Here is a 27,385-nt window from a genome sequence, read left to right as displayed (position 1 = left end):
ATACTGTCTGGACCTGGATGACACAGCCATAGACACAGATAGCACCAACATTACCATACCTGACTTATAGGAAAAAAATCCACCCTCACGTGACTCCTTACACTGATATATATCATCAACCTGTGATGTCCAAAGCATTCCATGAGTTGTTTTGTGGTGAACTGTTGTAATTTACCATATGGTGTACACACTTGACCTCAACCTGCCTTATACTTCATTTAGTGATTTCCTATATTTCCCAATTCCCCACTAGCAAAGGCAGCGAGCACTGTAAACCAGTCCTATAAACTGAGTCACATTATGCGGTACAGGAGGCTTGACAAACATTAAATTAACGGACAATACTATGTTTGGCGCTACTTTTCATATAAAAAAAACGCCACATACGGACTACTTTTCCTCCAGTTGGCTGCTATAAACTACACTAGCATTATGAACTACCTACTTACCTCTCCCTGTAGTAACTTATAATGAACTATAATAATTATTACCTGTTCCTCCAGTATCTTGTTCTCCTCTCTCAGTTTCTCCAGCACAACGCCGACATTCTTCAGAGATTTCAGGTCGCCGCCGACCTCTTTCTCCAGGAAATCCACCACATAGTCGCGTAGTTCCCCCGAATCTCCTGAAACCGACTCGGCATCTTGGGTTATTGGGGAACCGGGGTTTAAAAAGGCATCTCCCAGCTTGTTCGTGGTTTGTTGTTCTGCTGTGGGCGCCGCCATGTTTAGGCTGCTCCTCGCTCTTCCACGTCAACAAACAGAATGAGCACAGCGCCCCCCCCCGGGCCGGATGCTGCCTTAAAAGACCGCCGGGAATGTTTCAATTCACGTCGGTTGACCCGAGAAAGTGGTGATACCACTAGGAAAGTCGGAATTTTGTAGTATCCCCGAGTTGCTGAAATGTCAACAACTGATTTAAAAGTGATTTATACAACAATAAATGAATGACATGAAAAATACATGGGTGGTGCACATTTGTCCTCTTCCCTCTGCTGTTGCTAAACAAAGCAGCTCAGTACCAATTGATTTCTAGAATAAAACAGCCACCACAACTGTTTGTTATGGTCCATGCATGCAGGCTTGTTATTTCCTACCAAAACTAGGCGTACTTGAATGTGCGTCGTAGGAGCTCACAAGGAGCGGTTGAAGGCGGCACGAGCGGTTGAAGGCGGAACAGTGTCTGATACTGTGCTTGTTCTTATTAATGAGGGTCCACTTGTAATACAACTTTATTAATCCCCAAAGGGCAATTTGATTTTGGGCATAAAAACATGACATAACACAGACACACTTGTGCTTACTATGGTTTGGAGGTGGTTTCTGACCCTTATCGACTCAAAGATGTTGTTTCTGGTTGCTGTTATAACTGCAGTTAGTACTGTATTATTGTAAATATGTATAGTTTTGCACATCTCAGCAAAAAATGTATGATTAGTATGATTAGAAGAATGGCATGGTATATGCCATAATCGTATTCATAGTATAAACCAGAAAAGCAAACCAAAATGATTAAGTTACAGGTTCAAACTGGTAAAGATTAGCACTCAATCAGCACAACCAGGAGGATAATACATACTGTATATTAATCCGAGATAAAAAATAATTTTAATGCTGTAGAAAGCATGCAGAGACAAATTAATGTAGTAGAAGCAGGCCACAGTAGTTTGGAAATTCAAGCAACGCACAAAGAGGAAGTGATTTAAATATTTTAATTTCCTTCACTTTCATATAGACATTTTGATTGATAGCAAAAATAATTCAAAATTCAGTCCCAGATTCAGATTCATTTGGAATGAAATACCTTCTAATAGACGGTGTACATGTAATAGTGGTATGCCTATTCAACTGGGAATGATTCCCTTCCCTTATTCTATTTGAATAGTATATTTTATTTCATATATATCTGTCACATAAACACTACTGGATGCAGTTGTATGGGTCAGGAATAACTTAAGATACCCAGCCTTATCCATGGCATCAATATTGACCCACTTCCCCAAAATCCCAACTTTAACGATTAGTGTGACAGAAACATTAAAATGGTCCAAGAAATTCAGCTGCCTCCAACCTCATAGCACAGGCAGTATAGTCAAAAGAAAAACGGTAGCACTTGTGGTTCAAACCTATTGCATAATTATTGGATGGGTATGATATAACATGCAGAAACTGTTCTGCCAGACACACAGGCATATTCTCTCTCCCCGAGTAACATCCTGGCTGAGACACCTGACACTCCAGCTTTGAGTCACAACACACTTACAGTGTACCTAACAGCAACAGAAAAAACATCCTATTCCAACATCCCTATTCCAAACATCTACCTGTTTCTTTCCTTTGTAAAATGACCACAGAATATTATTCCAATCTGTCTCAAAATGAAATGGGACAAACATAGAGCATATTGTATAAAAAGCATTAGGCTTATTTTTTGACATACACGCAGACACGTACATGGCTTTTTTTCTAGCCAGTCTAACTTCAATCAATCTCTTCAAAGTTTCTTGCTGATAACTGGCCTTTTCATTCATTCATTCATTACAGTTTCAGATTTAACCAGTACTGCACAAATAACAGGTACTGTAAGGGACACGTTAATAAGGTAATCATGTAGGTCAATAACTCTCCGAAAAACCAAAAGATATTGATAGACCACTGCAGCCTGTTGGACCAGCTGAACATGCATTGGATCCTTATAGAGTAAAGTCTACACTGAGCATTACATTGAAACGAGTTAAACACTAAAGCTGTGTCTTTGTTTAGTTGCACCAATGACTCAAGGTCCATCTGAAGTAGTAGAGCGAATTAGTGCTAATTAGCAGTGGTGGAAAGTAACTAAGTACATTTACTCAAGTACTGTACTTAAGTACAATTTTGAGATACTTGTACTTTACTTGAGTATTTCCATTTGATGCTACTTTATACTTCCACTCCACTACATTTCAGAGGGAAATATTGCACTTTCTACTCCACTACATTTATTTGACAGCTTTAGTTACTTTTCAGATGGAGATTTGACACAATGGATAATATAACAAGCTTTTAAAATACAACACATTGTTAAAGATGAAACCAGTGGTTTCCAACCTTTTTGGCTTTTGACGTCTTACAAAAAGCAGTGTGTAGTCGGGGTCACATTTCAGATGTCTATGAGTTGTTAACAGCTCCACCAAATAGTGATTTTTCCCTCTAAACCTCACATGGTTTCATTTCAATAAATGTTCAAATGATCCAATATTTCAGCAAAAATCAAAGATTAGAGAAAAAGTCCAAAAACTGAAAACAGATTTGTGTATCAGAACTTTGTTTTTTCTTCTTTCCTCTCCCATTAATCATCTCACGACCCCTCAGATTTATCTGGTGACCCTTTGGAGGGGCCCGACCCCTAGTTTGGGAACCACTGGACTAAACTAGCTAACTGTATATAAAGTAGTTCAAACTAGCTCCACCTCCAGCAGCTACAACAGTAACATGCTGCTTACACACTGATGCTTCAGTATTAATAATCTAATGATGTCATATATAATAAAATATCAGTCAGAGGGACCAAACCACTACTTTTACTTTAATACTTTAACTACATTTTGCTGCTGTACTTTTACTTAAGTAGGATTTTTCATGCAGGACATTTACTTGTAATGGAGTATTTTTACATTGCTGTATTGATACTTTTACTTAAGTAAAGGATCAGAGTACTTCTTCCACCACTGCTAATTAGCTAATTTATGTAAAGCAAGACAAAACAGAGGATAAACCTGCTTAATTTAACATCAGCAAACGTCAACAAATAGGTACGTTATCTAGTACAAAGTATTAGGAATAATTTGTAGTTTGTCCCCTCTACCCACTATGACCACAGCCATGCATCTATGTATACAACTAGATGTAACTAATACAGACAACACTAGTCACATCAAGTGGTGTAACTGTAATCTGGAAAGCGTTATTTTACTGTTAGTAAGCTAAAATTGTAGTTTGATTCCTCATCAGTTCAGCTACAGCTACTTTACAGAAGAATCAACACCTAGTAGGGGTAGGTCTAAGCTTTAAGTTGTACCTTGTGCTACTATTTCAGCTGGTACAACCATTTCAATTGTATTAACATGTAAACTCAATTGGTGAGAATGAACCTATACTTGAACTCAAGTTTCACTGGTGCAACAGGCTGCAGAGCTTTAACATAGTGCACATCATTATGGCACAAATATCATCCAGTAATACAAGCAGATCCATTAGGTTTCCATTTGCCTCTCCAAACTGCAGTTTAGGTACCATTAAGTTTAAATAAAATCATGACAATATCTCATAACTAACTATGTAAAACATTTGCTTACTAAAGGGAAATGAATATATCCTAATGCTCTCCCAAATGTGTTCTTTCAGTACATTCTCGTCTATGATAACGCAAATACAGTAACAGAGTAGGCTAAGCTCTAGCAAGCTACAATTCATTAGTTCACAGGTTCGTGTTCTGTGTGTTAATATGGCTTTTAGTGTTTTCAGTCTGTATGTGTGCATAGTTCAGTTCAGCTACCTGGATTCCTATGGGAGTGGAGTGTTAAGGGAGTTAGTTTGAATGTAAAGGGTCCTTATACTACTTCCTGGAATGCTCCATTGTGGACTATCACAGGGGGTTATTTTTGCTGGTCGTCTGCATCTCTGTGGCCGGGGGGCCGTGTGATCCTGCGCACCCCCTTCTTCCCGGTGGGACCTTTAGGCTTGGCAAAGGCCTGTTTGTGAGCATGCTGTTTGGGATGGACTTCCTCATACAGGAAGTCAGCAGTCAGATCATCACCACAGTCAACCTCCATCTGCAGCAGACAAACAACACAGGTAAGAAACACAATATACCTGACGCTACAAGGTATAGCAGACCAATGGTACCAGTGTGTGTGTGTGTGTGTGTGTTACCTTCTTGGCTATCTGGATGCGCAGGTTGTTCTCAACTGTATCAAGAAGAGGGTTTTTACAGCTGGAATACAGCATCCTCTCTCTGATGCTGCACTTATAACCTGGCATGGAGTAGATGAACACTGTAGCACACACATACACACACGCGTGCACACACACACACACACACACACAGGGTCAATGTCATTAACGGTGGTTCTCTAAGGTGCAACACTAGTTTGTGTTCTATAGTATTAAAGGACTTTTTCACACCATATTTGTTGGAGCTGAGATCATTTACTGCGAAAGTCTGTTTGCACTATACGTAGTTTACGTGAATATCATATAATAAAATTTAAACATTTGGAGTGGAGATAAAACCCTAAACTGGAATTATGTCGAGCAAGGAGATCGGTCGAGCTGATAGGGACAGTAATAGTGGATCAGTGTGCGTTACACTCTAGTGCTTGTAAGCTATAGATTATTAACATCAAAGTTAATAATTTTATAATCGCACATCAAAATAGACCGATTATTGTTTGGTTTTTGCCAAAAGACCAGCTGATCATCATAAATAGAGCTGATGGGCAATATGGTTACCTCTCCCTTATGTGCTGTGTTAGATAAGTCTGCTCTCTGTACATACTGTATATTTAAACAGCAGAATATAGGAGACATCATAAAACTATACCACATCTAAGTCCTCCATTCATACTTTCTCAGCCCAGCATAACAACAAACATAACGTTAGCCTAGTTACCATTGTATATAATGGAAGCACATTATGAACCAACTGGGCTTTGCCTTTTGCCACACAAAAACGTACATTGAGCTAAATACAGGGGACAACAACAGACCAACTGGGGAATTCATCTATTGGAAGTTCATCCTTCCACCATATCTTTTGACCAAGTGAGATTGTAGGCTAGGTTCAAGTAAAATCTTACATAGGTTATATCAAGGCAAGAATGGCAATGGGCACAAGTGGCACATCTATTGGCTGAAAGAGCAGAGAGTTATTGCTGGTACCTGGGGACTCCAGGTAGTCTCCCTCATGAGAGTGTTTGTACAAGAAGAAGTGATATCGAGCAGTGTCCTTGGGAATCCTCTTGGGTAATTCTTTCAGCTCTGTGGGAGTAGTGCTGGACAGCTTAATGGACTCATTCCGGAAATCTATCTCCTGTTTAAAACACAAATACACAATCTTATATTGATAGTGATGAATTAAAACCTCTTCAGCAAAGATTCAAATAACTGCTTGCCCAGATTGGTCAAGCATCTCCATGTCCTGATGTGTTTAAGAGATTGTATTATTTTCATTAGGTCCTTGTTGAACTGCCATGTCTGAAGGGCCTGTTGTAGTAGTCTTTAAAAGCCAACTGACGGACCGTAAGTTACAGCTCCTGCTGATGCTAGTTTTCACCACTGTTGCATTGGAAGATTGATTTTTCCATTTCACACATACTCTACCATTCAAATTGTCTGTGGAAATGTTTGGCTAGCTAGTGGAACATTTCAAGTTCCCTGGTTTCCTGATAAGGCAAGTTCTGTCATTTTAGAATTTTTGTCCCCCACCAAAGGGGGGACTATGGATTGGTCTCCGTCTGTTAGTTAGTTAGTTCATTAGTTAGTCACACTGTAATGTTGACTTTGTGCCCCTGGGGGGCGACATTGACAATGAATGGGGACTCAGTGGTAAAGCAATACAGTTAAAGTTATCATAGGTAACATAATAGTCTACACACGCTACACACTTGGAGACATCAGACTGGGTTGATTTGTTGAAGTGAGAGTCAATGGAGAATTTTTGGGCAAACCTCTAACCACAAGACACTGTAGTTATTGTCCAGTTGTTGGACTGTTGTACTGTTATTGCATCATCACTGCACTACCACTGTGCCTCAGTGTTCACTACTTATATCATATTACCACTTACCTACTGTGCAATACCATATATCACTTATCATTTAGCATTTATATTATTCATAACACTCACGCTCCTGGTGTTGTATGTTATATTGTATATTGTATTATATATTGTATTGTAGTGTACATTGTGTAATGTACGGATTGTATTTATTATTGTAGATCTTATATTTTGTACTGTATTGAGTAAAAACAGGAAAATTACAGTTACTACATTTCAAGATATAACTTGTAAGCCTAATTCTGAGGAGAGCAGGCAACAGAAATATATGGTCAATCTGTCCTTTCATTGTCCCATACCAAAATGCTTATACAATTTCACTCATATTTCAAGTACACTCAGCAATCACTGACTGACCCAAGGGTGGAACTACATCACTGGTGGGCTGGTGGGGGACAACATGTTTACTATTTGTTTGTTTTTACATTTATTTATTACATTCATCTTTTGTTTGATTTAGGTGTTGCATATGGTTGATAAGTGGGTTTAAATGAATAGTTCACCCAAAAATTCTGTCATTATCTACTGACCCTCATGCCAATTGAAACAAAGGTGAAGTTTCTTTGTCCACATAACACACCGGGAGGTTGCCAACTATTCCTTTAACCCTTTGTTGCGGATGTAACGCTAGCACAGTGGGTGTTACTTACATTAACTGTTTGTTAGTAGTGAGCTATTATTGGTGATTTATTTTATTTTCCATTGTTATATTTTCAGGTGTCTTTTCAAAACTTGAAAATGTGGTGACTGTTGTTCTGCGTACCTTTTGTTTATGTTAAAGGCCTCCTCCCAAAATGAACATTCACTAATTATCTACTAGCTAACCCTCATGTCAGTCAAAACACTGGTGAAGTTTCTTGTATGTCCAGATAACACACATCAAGTTAGCTAGCACAGCTCCATGTCAGCGTTCTACAAAACAGCTTTAGTGGCTGGGAAGTGGTTCTTTAGAGTTACAAAGAGGGCAAAAAATTAGAGTAACATTTGTCCAAAAACCTTGTGCAGCAGTGTTTTGTAGCGAAACGCAACCCAAAAACCCAACAGTTACCTCATTATCTCCTAGATTTTCCTTCCTCTGTTCTGTATGTATTCTGCACAGTGTAATACATGCGGCATTTATAGTTAAAAATGCCACATTTTATGGCATTTTCCTTATTATTATGACATCAAACATTAATATGGGTGCTCGCTTATTGAATATGACGATTATATACAAAGTCATTGGTTTAAAACAGTATTTCTACCTATATTGAAATCTCTCGCTTTTATTTTGAAGGCTAAACGGCCAACCCTGAAGTCTTGTTTCTGGTAATTCGAGGAGGAGTGACACAGTTCTGTAGTAGTTCTCCTCGTTCTCGCATCTCGGGTGCGCGCAAACGTGGGCTTTTCAACAGCTAGAGTGCCGATTTCAGCTAACTAATGGTGTAAATGTCGGTCTTTTCAAGTCACTTTGGGATCATTTGCCTTCCGGAGACTTGGATTATGCTGGACGAGCTGCATGGAGTCATTTTATGGTTACTTTCCGTTAGTTTTTTTAACCGTGAAGTCAGGTCCCCAACAACTTCAGTTGTTTTGGAGAAAGCTACTACGCTGTGGAGCTGTGGAGCTCACGTCCTGTTCTATGGACTAACAAACCTCACCTCAGTTTCAGCTGGCATGGGGGTGAGTAGATAATGACTGAATTTTCATTTTTGGGTGAACTATTCCTTTAATGGACGGACCAAAAAATTGAGAATGAAGCTCAGCTTCCTGTACAGAATACAGCCTGTTTCCCCATGTTTTGTAGGTACAGGTTAGTGCAAGCAACCTTTCTCTCACTTCTAGGCTATGGTGATGTCATCTATAGGCATTTATCAACTTCCACACTAAAACCTTTAGATACTGTCTAACACTCAGCTCTGAGAATCTGGAGATCGCTGTATTCTATATCAAAAAGTGGGCCGGGCTTCTCTCTATATAAGAAGAGAGCAACATTGGTTTCTGTTTATTTATAAGCTTAGCTAGCTTAAGTTATGAATGTCTGAATGATTAGTGATGGTCATAATAATAATAATACTAATACTACTAATAGTAATATCATTCTTCTTCTTCTTCTTCTTCTTCTTCTTCTTCTTAATAATAATAATAATAATAATAATAATTACTTTGGTAATAATAATAATAATAATTATTATTAATGTTATTATTCACAAGCTTAGCGCTTGTGAACTTGCGCTAAGCTAGGCTTCAGTTGTTGACACTAAAATTCAAACCAATATCTTTGCTCATAATGTGCATGAAGTAGTTAGGGTTTTTTCCAGATTAGTGATATTCCAGATGTGATATTTCTAGTATACAGACAGTGTACTGACCAGCTGGACATAGTTGATCTTCTTGTTCCTGAACTGTTCCAGAGCCTGAAGAGCCTCCCTCTGCATGGGGAAGGACACACCTGACAGAGTCTGCTGCTTACTGTCCACACCGATATCTGTCTGAACCTAGAAAGAAGAGAAGAGAAGAGAAGAGACAGCATAATAATAATAATAATAATAATAATGATCTGTCAGTCGTTATGACTTATGTAGTGTTATGTGATCCACAAAAGCTTCTACTGTTCTGTACATATTTCTCTACAGATATGCCACAGAGCATTATAATGATGCTGATTTTATTGTAAGGTAATTGATATGATGTTAATATGGCGGATAATCAATCTCACAAAGCTGGTTATCTACCAGTACTGTCAACCGAATGTTTACGTATGTAAACACGGTTTTATGAATGAAGTGAACCTTGAACCATTGATTATCTACCCTCAGGTCAGGAGCATTATACCAAATCACATTAATCATTAATCACACCTGTGTGGCATCACCAGCAGTGTGCTATATCTCTGCTGTGCACCCACACACTCACTCTGTGAGTGACAATGAATGGTTCCAGGTTCACTTCATTCATAAAACACTTTACACACATAAACCTTTTATTTCATTTCAGTGAACCTGTAAACATGAACTACTGTGTACCAAATTAGTCATGAAGGGCGTGAAGCGGCGCACACTAACAGGCCAACAGAACAATCTGCAGAAATGAATGGAATAAATAAGTGAATAAATAAGCCAGTACCCAGGACTGGGTGATTTAAGCAATTTATTGCAACCATAAGGACATGTATACACAACATCAATCCCCTGCCTTAACAAAAAGGATCTCCAATCCTGCAGCATAATAACAGTGTCTCTAACACAGACATGTTCATACAGTATAAACAGAAAATATGGGGCTTGAACTTGAAACAGAGCAAAAAGCAAACAAAACAGCAGCCCCAGCTGTGATGAAACATGCGCCCCCACCACCATGGGTGCTACACTCTTTGGGCATGGAAAAAAACTGAAACAGACATATCACAGATGGATGACATTAACCATCCCCTGCCCCCCTGAGAACTGAGGATGAAATAGACGAGGGCAATGCCACATTAAGCTGATAGAACCTGGTAAAGTTCAAAGGGGAGGCCCGACCTGCTGCACTGCATATGTCCTCCAATGACGCCCCCTTGACAGGGCCCACAAAGTGGACACCCCACTAGTTGAGTGGGCCACCAGACCAGATGGCGGACCTAGACCCGACTGCCCATAGGCCAAGGAGATCAGGTCCACTATCAAGTGGGCCAGCCGCTGCTTTGATACAGCCCAGCCTACTAGCTTTCCCTCGTAAGAGACGAAAAGTCTAAGGGGTGGATGAAACCAGAAGCAGGGGTTTAGAGACAAATCCCCTTGTCAGAGCCTTAGTCTGAAAAGCTGGGTTTAGAAGGAGACAGACCAACGCATCTCCTTCCCCAAACCTGAGAGAAGCCCCGTCCACAGACACCCCATCACACCTATCATGACCTGTAGAAATAGCTGGCAGGTAGCCCCTAAATGTTGATTCTGCCCACCCCATGGTGAAGCACTGAAGATAAGACAGGATCACTTATAATGAATAAATATGAGCAATACAAAAACACTGTAACCGCGAAAAGTAACGCCAAGGCTGGATTGCAGGAGGAAAAGTGCAGATAGCGTAAATAAATTGGCTTATCACTATCCGCCATTATGGCACAGTAGGCATATTCATTGATACAATATTGTGCCTCATATTGAGGCACAGCAGCCCTTTTTCCCAAGGGCTGCTGTGCCTGTTATGTCGGGAGTGTGCAATCCATTGCATCAATAAATATTGGGAATCATATGAAAGAATTTCAGCACTTAAAATGCAACTGTATATTTCCTTCATTATTGATAACTATAGTCAACTAATAGCTACCTGCTATTTGATAAAAGCTGTGTTATATAGCCAGACTGGGCAAATGGAAATCTCTGATATAATAAATCATGATGGAACTCAAAGTGGTTCTCTAAACGTTGTTGCCCTGTGAACAGCCCTTCTTACTATCTGTTAATTCAATACTGCCCCCATGTACAGTAGTTTATTACATGTCTTGTTCATTTTAATGCAATGTTTTTGTTCATATTGGGTTTTGGAGATTCAATTGTTGCAATTTAATTTTTTTTTTAAAAAAGGGCATGGGATCCTCTAGGAGTGGTGACGCCATTTTTCCAGAGTGTTGATTGATTTTTCTTTTTTTCTAAGTTTGAACCTGATCGCCTGAAAATAACCTGCTCCAGAGCAGGTTAGCTGTGCATCCTAACTTACTTTGGTGATGTACCCTTCTTAAAAGTTAGCCACCGCCGTGAGACAGAAACAACAGTTTTAAGATCAAAGTTAGCTCGCTAACCCTATAATCTCAATTCGTAGTATACCCCCCAGATGTTAGCAGGGAAACAAAGGCAATGAACTGGATAAGAAAATGGACACACCTTTCCACAAGGCAACACTATGACATTTTAGACCAATTGCAGACAGGCACGCAGTGGGGGCTGGTGTTTACATTGCAAGCCAATGCTAATATACTGTAGCCTTGAGGGTTAGAAGTTAGGCTAAGTGCTCCAGTCTTCCAAGTTCTTATATATCAACAGCAAACTGAACTACTCTGAGAATACTGATGCCTCTACAAGAGAGGACAGAGTATACTGTTCTTCCTAAGGAGGGTAAGATCTTTCAATGTATGTAACAGAATACTCAACATGTTCTACAAATCAGTGGTGGCCAGGCCACGGGGGAGGCAATATCACAGCTGGGGATGCGGGCAGGATTAACAGATTAACAGACTGGTTTGCAAGCTGTCTGTTGTAGACTGGTAAAACAAACTGGTTAAAGGTTGGCTCTCTTATAGGGCTGACCATGAACAGTAGCATAAGGGAGGTGGAGGATTAAACTGTCTTCAGTCTTCAACTAAACTGTTATAGCTATATTTATTTGCTGCAATATTGTCAATCATGCTAGTGGCTAGTGTAGTTATTTGTTTTATTATCTTCAATACTGTCTTTATCTTAATCTGATCTATATCACCATTGTTTGCATCTCCAATGACCCAATTTCACCACAGGGATCAACTAAAGTTGAGAAAAATGGCTTTCAGTTGCCAACAGTAGAAGATTATGGTTGTATTTTGCAGCAACTAGCATCCAACAGTAGAAGACTGTGGTTGTACTGGTCATCTTAGAAAAAGTTGAATGGTGTACACATCCAACCCAACTTGGGTACAGGTGCAGGACAAAATTAGCAACTTAAAGAGAGACAAGGAAGGATGTCCGCACACTGAATATAAGCTCCCAAAGAATTTATTGCAATGTTTGGACCAGCACGGTCTTCGTCAGGCAACGCTGCACTGTACTGGTCAGCTCCCAGTTGGAACATGTGGAACTGTATGAATGTAAAGCAGGGTGATGCTGGAAAAGAGCATGGGGACTTTCCCTGGATAAAAAAACAGTACTGATGTAACAGTACAAACTTTGCATATCTGTCACTGCTCATTTGCAAGTGTCAGATTTAAGAGAGAGTGTATGAAAAATACAAACTAGAACAAACCGCCTCGTGGTTGTATGCCTCCGCCAACAAGTCAAGTTGCAGTTTACATCCATGTCTGTCCAGACTCATAAAATATATGTAGTGAAGACTTTTCGGAATTTAATAAAAAGGCATTGAGTGTATTTTTTGGTGAAATGGAAGTTATCACTACATTGACATAACATGCTGTCTTCACTTAGAGACTACTTTACAGGAGTACAGAGGACTGATAGAGAGCTTCGTCACATGGTGCAACGACAATCACCTGAAGCTCAATATCAGCAAAACCAATGAGCTTGTGGTGGACTACCAGAGGAACAGGAGGCCCCCTGTCCTGGTTGTCATCCAGGGAGAGGAAGTGAAGAGGGTGGACTCATACAAGTATCTTGGGGTCCAAATCAATAAAAAACTGGACTGGACTCACAACACTGAAGCCCTCTTCAGGAAGGGACAGAGCAGACTGTTCTACCTGAGGAGACTCAGATCTTTCAGTGTGTGCAACAGGCTCCTGCAGATCTTCTATCAGTCTGTAGTAGCCAGTGCTCAGTTCTTCACGGTGGTGTGCTGGGCTGGTGGCATCAAGGCTTGGAGGTCAGGTCTCAACAAGCTGTTAGTCTATGAATCAGTCTTTTCAACAGGTTTTTTTTTTCTAAAAGCCTGACAATGTCCAAACAAAAAATAATTATGTGTAGGTTAGGCTGTAGTCTATTTGGTTAGGGACATCCAAGCAAAGGGTTAATGCGCCTTCCCCTTAAATAATATTTTTTGTTAAGGATCTAATGGTCGTTCTTAACGGATGTTTGCGCAAAATACGATGTTAATACGTGTAGACTATGTAAGATGTGTCATGTTAGTTGTTGTTATCTAGATTGTGCTGGATCAGTGTATGCTAAAGCCATATGGTTTGTTTGTCTGCCTGGATCTTGCCATCTTGGCAAAGCTAATTAGCCAATATTTTTTGTAATTTTTTTATTTGCAAATTAAATTAGAAAACTGTACAGTCATGTACCTGAACATGTTAAAAGACATATATGTGTGTTCAATTTGGCCGCTGATCACTGAGACATATTTACAAGTTGAGATCAAGCAGCTGGGAACCATGCAAAAAATAACAAAAAACGGATGGAGGGTTGAACTATAGAAAGACAGACTGTTTGTGCTCAATAAATATGTTAAAATTGTTTCTAACAATATAGCCTATATTTTTTAAAATCACGTCTAATTTTTCCAAAGAAACGAAATACAAGCTGTCAACAGAGTAATCCCAACACAACTCTCTTTTTCTAAACAATTAGGCTACAGCATAAATAGTTGTCCAGTAAAAGAATTTTACATGTTTAAACAACATTGTATGAATTTATTTGATTTGCGCCATAATTTTTTTCTGTCAAACCAACAACAACTGAAGCATATTCAAACAAAACGTGTTTGATACTAACTCTAAAATATCAACTAATGACTACATCACCAATCATGAGAATGGGACGAACGTGAGGTCACAGTGACCTTGACCTTTGACCTTAGTAGAATGACCCAAGATCGTTTTCTCAGCTACAGTGGTAAGCAAAACATTATGATGTCACAGTGAAGTTGACCTTTGAACTTTTGGATATAAAATGTCATCACTTCATCATTTTATCCTATTAGACATTTGTGTGAAATTTTGTCATAATTAGCGTATGAATTCTTGAGTTATGGCCAAAAACGTCTTTTGTGAGGTCACAGCGACCTTGACCTTTGACCACCAAATTCTAATCAGTTCACCCATATTAAAAAGGTGATACACTATATGTCCATCTGAATTGAGATGGAGTGGACAAAATATCAGAAACAGCACATGAAAAAGGACTTTTAACTTTGAAGTTACTAAATCACAATCACAAAGGCAGCTACAAACACTGGTCTAATTAGGTTGAATGCCAGTCAGCAATATGTGTGGAAATGAGCTCTGACAATCACCACTTTTATATATGAGAGTACAAACAGTAGGGGTGTCCCGAGAAATCGACAATTCGATGCATCAATCAAAAGACCCAATATCGACCACGATGATCATAGACGAATCATCAGAGTAAATGTAATTATTTAATTCTCAACTCATTTATGCAAACTAAAGTAGTAGTAGTAACAAAAGGCAAGATAAATAGATCCAGCCATAGGGAAAACAAGAAATGTAATAATATAACAACAGGCAACAGGCAACAGGATCTCAAAGTGTGTACAGACTCATGAGGGATAAAAAGTCTGGAACGATAACTCGGGGCCAGGCCTTTGCGCAAGCTAGTAGGGATGGGAGGATATAAGATTTTATCTTTTATCGCGATAAAAACACTCAAGATAATTTTATCGTGGTGAATTTCCATTATCGGAAAAATCGTGAATATCCTCACATGAGCGTGAATATCCTCACGAGTGACTTGAAAAAGCTGTCTAGCTCACTAACATACAGTCCTATTGATTTCCTGATGTATTTTGAACCATGTGAATGCTTGGATATCAGGTTGATAGGTAGATTCTTTTTAAGAATGGATTTTTTTTCTCTCATTGTGATTACCTGCTGGGTGTTGGCGAGAGTCTGAATCTGTCCTTGTTCACAAAAAGGATGTTCACAAAAAAAAAGATATGTGTCCTATGATGCAATAAAAATATTTGTTTATTAACAAAATGTAAGGTAAAGTGATGCCAGTACGTTTTAGTGCCATTTTAAGAGTTTTAAGCATATTTTGATGATTATCGGGATAATATCGTGAATCGCAATTATTTTGTCCAGGATAATCGGGCCATGAAATTTTCATATCGTCCCATGCCTATAAGCTAGTGCATCCACTGCCACAATCGCACGAGCACTTGAATATTACACAGGTCAACAGGCCAGCCCAATGCCAACATCTCAGGGCTATATATCAGCTTGGTTAAAATGATCATATATGCAGAAATGGCCAACAAAATTGACTGAGAATGAACTTAATGTATTAAGCCCAGCCACACATATAGTAAATGATTTTAGACGCTAAATTAGTAAATTGAAACTTCCTGTTTTACCGAGTTGCATAATTTGCAACAATTCTGGTGATGCTGATTTCCTGGGTCTTCTCTATCTCTAATATTCCCAAATTTGAGACTCTTCTCTGTCATTGTGGTCCTCAGCCATCAAACATCAATTAAACCTTTATGGGAAGTAGATTTCCACCTCAAACATTAGAGGCTTTCCTATCCCACTACACACAGTTCAGGATGCAATATGACAGCAAGACAAAGACTGAAGGGTGGCCCTACTTGTTATTAGATACTTGATATTCATATAGTGTTAGGTTTCTACTTGTTTTGTCCACCCACTGAACATAAATATGATACATAAGATAAACAAATCGATTTGTTTACCAGCCTGCTTCTCAATGATAACTGAAAAAAGGTTGTAAGCTGCAGATTTGCTGTGGGGTTTTACCCATGCTGACATGCTATGTCAGGCTGATGGAGTTGGATTGCTCCCAGCTTGTAGCCTGTGAGTCTACAGGATGGGGCTTTTTTTCACCCATCTACTTAATATGGCTCCTGTCTATCAGCGAATAAATATCTGAAAGCCTCTTTGCTTCTGCCCCTGCACATGTAGATTAGTGTAGAATTATCTGCTGTATACAGATGGGGTGCTGAACAGTGGATGGCTATGTAGACTGCCAAGGTGTTTTTAGTTGGTAGGTTTTCAGAAATGGCCTATAGGTCGCTTAAGAAATGATTTCTCCACAACAAATGCACCACAGATGCTCAAAGTATGGGATATCATTTTTGGCATGATTCACATGATTCACATTCACATGCTGATTCACTGTAGTTCATGAAGAGAATCTAAATGTGAAAAATGACACTGACAGGAACAGAAACCAAAGTCAAATGAGAGTTTTCAAAACTCAAATGTTTAAAAAGGACTGGGGAAAACTGATCCAAATCTATACACCCAAAATAATCTTTCAGGCTAAGTGGGTTTGGCTGTATGCCCCTACATCTGATTCCATCTTGGTTGGTAGGGGTCAGGTTTAGTTCAGCAGGCAGGATATGAATCTTCTTCATTTTTTTCAAAATAAGAAGAAAGGTACGATATGGGCTAGGTTTGGTTAAACAAGTGATTAATTATACAAATATGGGAAGACAACAAAAACCAGTCAGTTAGTTACTGAAGCACGGTCTTATCAGGCTCATCCTCCCATTCGGCTGTATTTGTTTGAGCATTTGTTTAAACAGTGATTCTTGAAGCACTATCTCTGAAACCATTAACACTTGTAGCCAATGCATTTACCAAGTGTGCCAAACTGAATGCACATTCCCTGCTTTACATTCAGTTTGTAATTTTCTAACACACTTTTTGCAAAATTGTAAACACAACTCACTGCTTTACACTCAGTTTGCAATTCAATAACACACTTCTAGCAACACTGTAAACTTATGGCCAGATAGCCTATTTTTTTCTGTTCTATTTCTAGCACAAATGTTTTTGTTTTCTTCTACTGCGCTTTTGTTGTTTGAGGAGTGTTACTGTAGAACATTTTGAGAAAAAAAAAAACGTTTTCCCCTTATTTGTATTGATAGTGTGTTATGTTCGGAATACACATCCATACTTTACACATTTGGATACCTGTGTGTATGTGGGTTTACTACATGTATGACAAAACTTTATTGCAAACTGCTTTGCCCTGCACACAGAAAAAGCAAAAGCCACAAGTGTTTTTCATTTGTACTATCAGTGCGTAGTTGGTGCTTCGTGTGCTTATTCAAATGATGTTTGTGTGAACTGTATTGACGCAAAAACACAATTTTTAAAAGAGTTTGAAGAGTTTTGCAAGAATTGTTTGCTTTTGCAAGAGATGTATAATGTTTTGCTGGTTTGGTGTAAGGTTTTGTGGTTAGTGTGTAGAGTTTTGCAAAAATAGCCTGTAGTTTCAACGACAGTGCCTAAGCAATCAGAAAAAACTGTAAAGGGTTGGGTGAGCCTCGGAAGATTTTCAGATTTCAAATTGGACCGCAGCATTCTTAAGTTTGGGAATGGCTGTTATAGTGATTTTCGCTCTGTGTTTTTAAAGACGCGAGTTTCCAACCACTAGAGGGTGACAGAAACCGCAACACATTTGTATATAAACCACAGCCAAGCTGCTGGACTACGGAGGCCCCTAAGGACAAACCATGCATGAAGGCTACTAGCTAAGCTAAACATACCTATGGAGAAGTGTCACCGGTTACCAGTCTTGCTTTGCCAGATATTCCTCCCACTGAAGGTTACATGTCAGGTAGGTAACAAGGTCACTAGTTTATCAAGTTTACTGGCTCACTTCATCGATTCCGGCATTACTAGAATTTTTTTCAGGGATGGGAGGGGGGTGAGCGCCGCGAGGATCTGCGAGTCGGGCCGGGGTTTGACAACAAGCTTTAGAAAAGAGGTGGAAACAGCAACACAGTGTGTGGATATTGGTTTATATCATTACGTCTCAAGGAAATCTCTACATAGCACAGGCTAGTTTCAGGATTGGTTATGGTCTGAAATTGCTGTATTTTAGCCAACCTTTTTTTCTCTGGGTTTGATTGCTCTGTAGCCTAGTTTGTCATCTGTCTTGCCAGCGCTGTGCCTAGTATACCCTAACTTAACTAACTTTTAAGTAAAGCTACTCTCAAGTAACTTTTTTTTCTAATTGTGCCAGGAGTTCAGTTTCCTGACTGAAGCCACAGACTGAAACAACAAAATGTGATGCGACCACCACACCTTCTCAAAGCCCTGAGCTGGCCACAGCTTATCACAGATTACGTGCATGTTATATATTTAGACATTGTTTGTGCACAGCCAATTCTCCAGTGGACCTCCATGCCTGAGCCAGACATGGTTTGATAGGAGCTTTGTGACGCAAAGCCTCTGTACATGATCAGGATATAAAGATGCATATAAACAGCTCATCACAAAACAGACCAGATATGCATATAATCGGAAATACTGATATATTACTCATTCTCTGTAAAGTCCTCTGAGACATGCTTGTGATAAAGGGCTATATAATCAAACTTGAACTTAAACTTAAACGTAGTCAGTTTGTATGCTTATAGTATGAAGCAGTACCTCATTCAGCTTGATCTGTCTCAGTTCCTCCTCAGCAGCGGTTAACGGTAGAGGGGCGGCCAGGGAGGCGAGGTGCGTCCTGTAGCCACTCAGAGACACATCGTCCTGCCAGAGACAACAAAAAACAGATTAAATAAGCTGATCATGGCAGAAAATGAACAAAGAGTATTTGTAAGTGCTTTCTTTTCATTGATTTATCCTTCTTAGATGCCAGATAAGTTGGGTCAATGCGGACAATGCAATGAGAACCAGTAAATTTAGAGTTTAGTGACAGGACAGTATTTGAATAACAACATATCTATATCTCCCTGTAGGGATATAGTCTTTTCTGTTGGGAGGTCAGAGGTCAGCTTCAGAACAGCACCTCTGGAGCTGGTAGGGATTCAGTGTCTTGCTCAAGGACACTTCAGCAGGGAAGGGGGTTTGAACCCAGGTGCTCTGGTTGAAGAGTTGTCTCTCTACTCACTACACCACCCTGCTCCCCTGAAAGACAGTTTGGTACAGTTGTCTGTGATTACCTGTCTAATTACCTGTATGGAGTCATTTTAGTGCCAGCACAAATTGAATCTGAATTGAATAGTTTTGAATTTGAAATGTTCAAACTGAACATTGTATGCTAAATTTGAAATTGTATTTCACAGATTGAAATTTAATCTAATGGTTTGAAATTGAATTTAACTTGTATTGCTTTCAACTTGTGAGCATTATTTCAATTTCGGTGGAGTTCCAAATTCAGTTCGGAATTCAGTTTTCAAATTCAGTTTTCAAATTCAGTTTCAACTCAGAGGCACTCATCCGGGGACTCTAGACTAGAATAGAAGAGCTCCGATTCAATCCAACTCCTTTCAAAGGACTTCTTCGGACCGCAAGGCTTTCTGGGTATGTAGGCCATGAGGGTAGCTGTGTAGTCTCTCCCATTTTGTCATGGCTGCCCTGCTGCACCTCATAACTCACTTTGTATCAATGTATTTAGCATTTCTGTTTTTTTCTAGCGCACATGCTGAAATAAAGCTTTACTTAGGTCTGGTGACATGTAAACCGAGATCACTGTAGTGTGTGGCAGAAGCATTGAAGCTAACGGTTAGTGCAAGAAAGAAAAAAAAAGAAATGCTAAATACATTACAGTGCCTCTGAGTTGAAACCGAATTTGAAAACTGAATTTGAAAACGGAATTTGAAAACTGAATTCGAAAACGGAATTCGAAAACTGAATTCGAAAACTGAATTTGAAAACTTTATTTGAAAACTGAATTCGAAAACAGAATTCGAAAACTGAATTCTGAACTGAATTTGGAACTCCACCGAAATTGAAATAATGCTCACAAGTTGAAAGCAATACGAGTTAAATTCAATTTCAATCTGTGAAATACAATTTCAAATTTAGCAATACAATATTCAGTTTGAACATTTCAAATTCAAAGCTATTAAATTCAGATTCAATTTGTGCTGGCACTAAAATAACTTCATATATACCTGACTTGTCCTGTTACAGTGAATCCCACTTATTTGCAAATACTAATGAAGTCAGGTCTGCTCATGTGAGCTCTGCCCCAATCACAATTCCACCTACTGTTTATGAACGAGCTACAGTGCACATGCAATTCTTGAATGTACCGTTGTTGTGCCAAAGATCTCATCTTTAATGTGTCCACCGCCAAACTCCTTCTTCAGGGTGGCTCTTGTAGCAGCGTACAACATCTTCTGACGGACCTAAGAGAGGAGAAAACCTTGTTTCTTAAATCGGTCACACCGTCAGTCAATTAACATTGGACCAAGTGGTAATACTTATCAATTATTAGTTATGCTGCTTATAAATTCACAAAACCTATGCAAACAAAAAGCCTTTAGGCAACCGGCTTCCTGAGGTTTTGGGATTAAAGCCATGTTTTTTTCCACTTCCTTCTAACAGAAAGACAGCAGCCTCTGAAATTTGAAAAGGAAGATTAGAATTGCAAAACACTTTGAGCAGCACAATGGGAGGTCTGATCTGAAACACACACCCCACAGTTTAGAGAGCTGGGCTTATATGTCGAGAGGGGAAGGAGCCTCCCCTCTACTTGCTCTTTAAATACACCGAGGCACGCGTTCACGCCTAAACACACACACACACACACACACACACACACACACACACACACACTCAAACTTGCAGCAATGGCAACAATGAATGGAAGCTCTGCCATCAGTGTGTCAGCAAGCAGGAGGATGTTGAAGCACCCCCTGTTTTAGCTTCTCTACACTGGCTACCTGTGAGTTTTAGAATATGATTTATGATCCTTATGATCCAGCACGTAGCCCGGGGTCCTTCTTCTTGTGCTTCTTTTTATGTTCCTTTCTTTTATTCTTTTATTACTCCAATTGCTTTGTTATGTTATTACCATTATTATTCTATCATCTTTAAAGCAGCTTTGTAAGCTCTGTTTTGAAAAGCGCTATACAAATAAATTATTACTATATTATTATTATTATTATTAATTATGAATTACGATTACTGCTACTGCTAGTACTACTGTTGCTACTACTACTACTACTACTACTACTACTACTACTACTATTACTACTAGGGCTGGGTATCGTTTAAAAAATTACGATACCAGTACCAATACCAGTACCCTTAAAGTGATACCGATACCAATAGAGTACTTCATTCGATACCTTTTTTTTTTTTTTCCTACTTCATTCGATACCCATCATGTGAATGGAAGCATTCAGTTGCGTAAAAATGCCACCACTCCTCCCCATCCACATGATTTTTACACAAATACATTTCGAAAGTGTTCAAATTATTGAAATATTTATTGAATAACTGTACAAAAACCTGTGACTAAAACCATTCAAATAGTCATTTTTTTCTAGATCTGTGTACAAAAAGGATGGAATGCGGGTATCGTTTGACTGGAGAAGTTTCGATACTACTTGGTACTGGGTTCAGTTGATACCTTAAAGGTATCGAGTACTGATACCCAGCCCTAACTTCTACTGCTACCGACCTATAATAACAATTTTTCCCCTGGAATAACAAGGAATGAGAATACATGTCATTTATCGGCTTGCAGTACTGACAGGGGAGTGTTCCGGGGACCAGGCCAGGAATATCCACTCGTAGCCTTGGTTGTTGGTGGAGTCGAGGCGGTAGAGGAGGTAGGAGGGCATGTCGTCCTCTAGCAGAGGCAGGACGTAGGCATCGTACTCCTGGTCCCACCTCTTGCAGGCCTGCCGGCTTCCTCCCACCACCAGCTGCTCTGCATACGCGACACAGGAAACAGAGGGAGCAGCTCGGCAGATTTCAAGGAGACAAGACTTGTATGCATTAGTGGAGCAGAGAGACAGGGAATGCAGGCGATGTGATTCTAAACCTGAGCCCATGATGCCAGGTTTAAAAGGTGCAAAGAAGATTTTTTACTGTCCGATAACTCATGCTAACTACCCAGTTCTTCTTCTATTTCTTATGGACAGCCCCACGGAAATCCCCTTGCCTCTTTGATTATAAAGGAAAATGTGATGTAAAAGTAAAAGAAAAAAAGTAAAGCGAAGATGCTTTCAAAAATAATTAAATGAAAAGTTTCTAAATATCTATAAATATCTACAATTACAATTACAATTTCACATTTGGCAGACGCTTTTATCCAAAGCGACTTACACATGAGATTTGCATACAACACAAGCAAGTTTCTAGATAGGAGAGAACAACGAGAGTAAGTGCTATAGAACTAAGTTCTGGTCCAATAGGACAAAGGTGCTACGAGACAGTGCAACAAGCTAAGTTCTGGTCCAACAGGACATAGGTGCTACGAGGGAGTGCTACAAGGTAGTGCTATGAGGTAATGCGTAGAGTGCATCAAATTTTTTTTATTTTTTTTATTTTTTTATTTTTTTATGAAAGGAGGTATTCGCTAAAGAGCTGGGTCTTTAGCCTTTTCTTAAGGATAGAGAGGGATTCTGCGGATCGAACTATCTATCTATAAAGAGCAGTCTACTGACACACTAATGCAGAAAAAAAATGAACATCTAAGACACAATTTATATAAAAACTCTCGGGTGCCTAAGACTTTTGCACTACTGTATATTAGAAAAGCGAGCCTCTAAACGAGCCGTTTGGACTTCCATAACTTTGTGATGTCACAAAGGTTCGCTCATTACCATTTTTGTAAGAAATAATAGACTAACAAAGTGTTTTTTTCAAAGCAGTTGAGCTATTGCTATTGTTTATCTCCTGGAAAGTTTTCCTACTTGTAGCTGCTGGCACTGTGGCGTTTCACTCTTGAAATGGTTAGCCAATCAGAACAGAGGGGTCGTTAATATTAATGAGCCTTAAAGACACAGCGTCAGAAAGAGCCTGTTCTTGGTAAGGCTCAGAGAGATGCTGGAAAATGAACGTGGAGAAATGGATTGAGAGTGTTTTTGGTTCATGACACCACACACACAGCTTTGAATGGACCTCAAGACATAGAATAAAATAAAACACATGTTGTTGTATGTGCATATATAGTACATATATATGTATATGTTTTAGCATGGTATGGAAGTATATGTGTGGGGAAGGTGTGAGTGTTTTGTATGTATGAACGTAAGAAACAGGAGCTAGGGCTTTTAACGGAAGTCAAATTCCTTGTATGTGTTGCATACTTGGCCAATGAAGCATGATTATGATTCTGATGTAACTTATTCATCTTGCTACCTTCCGAGACATCAGTGTAACTCAGTGGTTCCCAACCTTTTTTGGCTCATGACTCCACTTTGACGTCACAAAACTCTAGTGACCCCAGACATTCAAAACACAGACAATTTTTTGCTAAAATTAATTTGTTTTCGATCATGTAACAGTTTGTAATACTATGTTGCAAGTAAATATTCACTTTAGACCACATTCAGGCTATTTCATGTATATTACTGTGGATGGCAGCCGGAGGCAGAATAGTCAGGACGAGCCACAGATTAGTGCACAAAGTGAGGATTTTATTTTCCCAGTGCAGGATATGTACAGGTGAGCTTGTATTTACAAGGCTGCAAATTAATGCTGAACAAACAATGACTCAAATTAAATTGCGCGCTGTTTATGTTTGAGCGTGGGAATGCATGTAGCCTGGTCACATGTGATCGCGTGAATCAAGATATGCCGAGCTCAGTTAACAATATCCTGCATTTTATTTGAACTTGATTTTTATGAGGGGAAGTGAAAACGTAGGATACGTTTAGTTGTTTTAAATTGTGTGTGGTGTTTTTATTATTATAATAATTATTATTATTTGTATTGATCAATTACTAGAAATTTCAGGCGACCCCATTTGAATTCCATGCGACCCCACTTGGGGTCGCGACCCCAGGGTTGGGAAAACCTGGTGTAACTACATATAATAAGCATTAAAGGTGCGAAAGTACGGTTTTTCCTGCCCTATAGCACAAAATGACCATAATATATCTGTGAGGGCTTGAGCACTGTTGATCAATAAAAATGACTCAACAATTTCTTGACCAGCTGTTGAGATTTATGTCTTTGAAAACTCTTTGCACTCTGTTTTGTTGGATGTAATGTCCATCACTCCTACATTTACACTCAGTCCAAACCAAACCTAACCAAACCAAACTACATTTGGCCTTTTCAAAGAAAAAAGTAGAAGAAATTTACAATCAGCAATTCAACCAAATTTGAACCACTAACCTACTGCAAAATGTAGTGAAAGACTATTGAAGCTACATGTAGTGAAAGTTAGAGCTGCAACGATTAATCGATTAATCGATTAGTTGTCAACTATTAAATTAATCTGCAACTATTTTGATAATCGATTAATCGGTTTGAGTAATTTTTTAAGAAAAATAAGTCAAAATTCTCTGATTCCAGCTTCTTAAATGTGAATATTTTCTGGTTTCTTTACTCCTCTATGACAGTAAACTGAATATCTTTGGGTTGTGGACAAAACAAGACATTTGAGGACGTCATCTTGGGCTTTGGGAAACACTGATCCACATTTTTCACCATATTCTGACATTTTATAGAGCAAACAACTAATCAAGAAATCGAGAAAATAATCGACTGATTAATCGACAATGAAAATAATCGTTAGGCTAGTTGCAGGCCTAGTGAAAATACCAGTCTAGTTAAATGTAGTTAAAGTACTAGTTTAGTTACATCTAGTGAAACTACTAACCAACACTAGTCATTTTGGAATATTTTTCCTTAACAGTGTGCAGCCTCGTCTTCCTTCATAAGGTTAACACTACACATGTAGAGAATATCAAGTCTGCACACAAACTGAACTGAACTGAACAGCTCTTCTTACCGTTGGTGATGACCACCTTGATGAGGCGGTAGGCTCCATTCCTGGCCTTAGCAAAGATGTCTCGTACCTCCCCTGTAGCTGCAAACACACACACACACACACACACACACACACAGAGGCACTGCATGTTTAAAGTGGTAATATGCAAATTCCTCACTGCTGTGGTGTTTTTAAAAAAAATGTTGTCTCCATCTTTGGTGCTAAATGCTCACTGCTGTTTCTCTCCTAAACTGCACAAGAGACTCAAAGGAGGATTTAGGAATCTTCAGCCCCTGGATCTAGTCCTTGCAGAATGCATATTCGTGTTGAAGCCCAGAGACACCTTCTCTAATAATGTTAAGTGTTTATTCACTTATATAAGTAGCAGATTCTCAATATAAAATTTAGTAGGGCTGAACGATTTTGAAAAAATATCTAATCGCGATTATTTTGACTGATATTGCAATTGCGATATGATTTGCGATATTAAGAGGGAATGATCATTTTTACATCATTATTCTCATTTTCATTGAAAACCGTATTAAAATGGTTATGGTGTGATTTTTGCGGGGATCTGTACCAAACAAAGATGTTTTCTTAAGTCTGTAGAATATGATGTGTAGGCCAGGACATCTCTGCAGCACCACAATATTTACTTTAAAATGCTATTTTGACACATTTCACCTTTAACAAATATTGCGCCTCCTGCGATTTGAAAATTGCAGTAGGCCATATTGCGATTTCGATAAAATTTCGGTTCATTGTTCAGCCCTATAATTTAGCATAATTATTGTTTTGGTAACATGTATGTTGAAGTACATTGTGCATTACAAACAGATTATAATCATATTAGCATAGATAAACTTTTCTTACAATATTAGGCAAACAGAAAATAACATTAAATGTAATGTCACGGCATCAACTATAAATTTGCCCCATATCTTTGCACATTGTGTTTATAATATCATGCACTGACTTTTTTTTGTTTTTGTTTTATAGCTTTTTTTTTCTTTTTTTTTTTCTTATTGGTGCAAAAACAAAACAGTAGTGACTTTAAAGATACAACAATGACTGAAATGGGGATAACAGGGGCAGACAATGAATAAACAACAACAGGGTGACATACAGCACTTGACATGGTACACACATAAAACAAAACAAAAATAAAACAAAACAAAGATGAAATAGTCATATTAATTATGATGACAGTGACATCATGCAGTTACTGCGATTTAAAATGAGTGTTTTAGGGTAGATCTATGTTAGAACACGTGTTTATGTGTATGATTGTGTGTGTATGGCAGAGAAAAAATAATAATAATAATAATACATACATACATTGAAGAATGAATAATAAATAGGTAATAACAAGGGAAGAATGAAAAGTAAATACATAAATAAATAAATAAATAAATAAATAAATAAATACATGCACTGACTTTGATGAATGCACTGTGCCGTCTAATGCCTTATGAGCATCACTTCCAATAAAGTGTTCCCAGTGTTTCTTGCCTGAGGCCTGTGCTCCATGTTATCTCACCACAGCTTTACATGTCCGTATGTTTTAACGTGCTGTTTTGAGCCGTCTAGTGCTGGTGATGCAGCTTGTTTAAAAAAAAATAGGTGACCCAAATGCTTGCTTGCTGCCTGTTGTTATATAAACATTATGGCACAGTTAACATTAATATCAAGAACGTCTGTACGGTCGGTGTGATATGACCCGGCTGGTGGAGGATAGCGTGTCACCAGAAAGCAGCCTGGGAAAACTCAGTCTCAGCAACAGCAATCTCAGACCGGGATTAGTGCAACGCATCGCTCAAACACTGTCCTGTATTCCTTCATTCTATCAACCTGTCTCTCTCTCTCTCTCTCTCTCTCTCTCTCCCTCTCCCTGCCTGTCTCTCGCTCTCTCTTTCTGAAGCAGAATAACGGCCAGGTTTTTCCGTCCGTCCGCCAGCAGATTGAAAGCGAAGGAAGCATCGCTATTCTAACACATCAGAAAGGACTTTTTTTTTTCTTTTTTTTTTTTTACCTTGAATGCCGGTCTGGTGGGACATCCTGTCGTCTGTCGCTCCGTCGCTCTGAAACAGCCGGAGCAGGAAGAGCTGAAGTACGCAGCGCTGACGTCGTAACGCCGTGACGCAGGACCCTTTAACGGCCGGGACGTTATGGACAGTAGAGCATCCCACCTATCTCTGGCGCTCCCACTGTACACAACTTCGGGTTTTTTTTTATTGAACAACATAGAGCATTAAAAAAAAGGGTTTAAGAAAAAAAAAAAAAACATAAAT

At 39.0% G+C, this 27,385-nt stretch overlaps 1 protein-coding gene across 2 annotated transcripts; it reads right to left on the bottom strand.

Annotated features, from left to right (window-relative positions):
- Nucleotides 1-4,027: 4,027 nt before the first annotated feature.
- On the bottom strand, nt 4,028-27,151 carry LOC139659497 (twinfilin-1-like). 2 transcript variants are annotated; one of them, XM_071537791.1, is made up of 11 exons: nt 27,127-27,151; nt 25,116-25,193; nt 21,901-22,079; nt 20,452-20,547; nt 18,839-18,943; nt 13,206-13,222; nt 10,821-10,827; nt 9,168-9,293; nt 5,919-6,069; nt 4,911-5,032; nt 4,028-4,810 (listed from the first exon to the last, which is right to left on the bottom strand). In XM_071537791.1, the coding sequence occupies exons 1-11, from the start codon at nt 27,149-27,151 to the stop codon at nt 4,634-4,636; spliced, it is 1,083 nt and encodes a 360-aa protein (XP_071393892.1). In that variant the 3' UTR covers nt 4,028-4,633. The 2 variants fall into 2 exon arrangements, with proteins under 2 accessions (XP_071393892.1, XP_071393890.1); XM_071537789.1 differs by lacking the exons at nt 10,821-10,827; nt 13,206-13,222.
- Nucleotides 27,152-27,385: the final 234 nt, after the last annotated feature.

This window comes from Centroberyx affinis, unplaced genomic scaffold (genome assembly GCF_046629955.1).
Source record: "Centroberyx affinis isolate AG114_WGS23_722 - 3 ecotype Tasmania unplaced genomic scaffold, CSIRO-AGI_Caff_v1 ptg003125l_1, whole genome shotgun sequence".
Classification (NCBI taxonomy): Eukaryota; Metazoa; Chordata; class Actinopteri; order Beryciformes; family Berycidae; genus Centroberyx; species Centroberyx affinis.
This window is presented reverse-complemented; position numbering and strand designations above follow the sequence as displayed.

Coding starts and splice junctions, on each gene's coding strand:
- LOC139659497 (XM_071537791.1), bottom strand. CDS start 27,151: ATGTCCCACCAGACCGGCATTCAAG. Junction 22,080..25,115: donor CAAGGTGGTCATCACCAACG/GTAAGAAGAGCT, acceptor TCGCGTATGCAG/AGCAGCTGGTGGTGGGAGGA. Junction 5,033..5,918: donor AGACTACCTGGAGTCCCCAG/GTACCAGCAATA, acceptor TGTGTGCTACAG/TGTTCATCTACTCCATGCCA.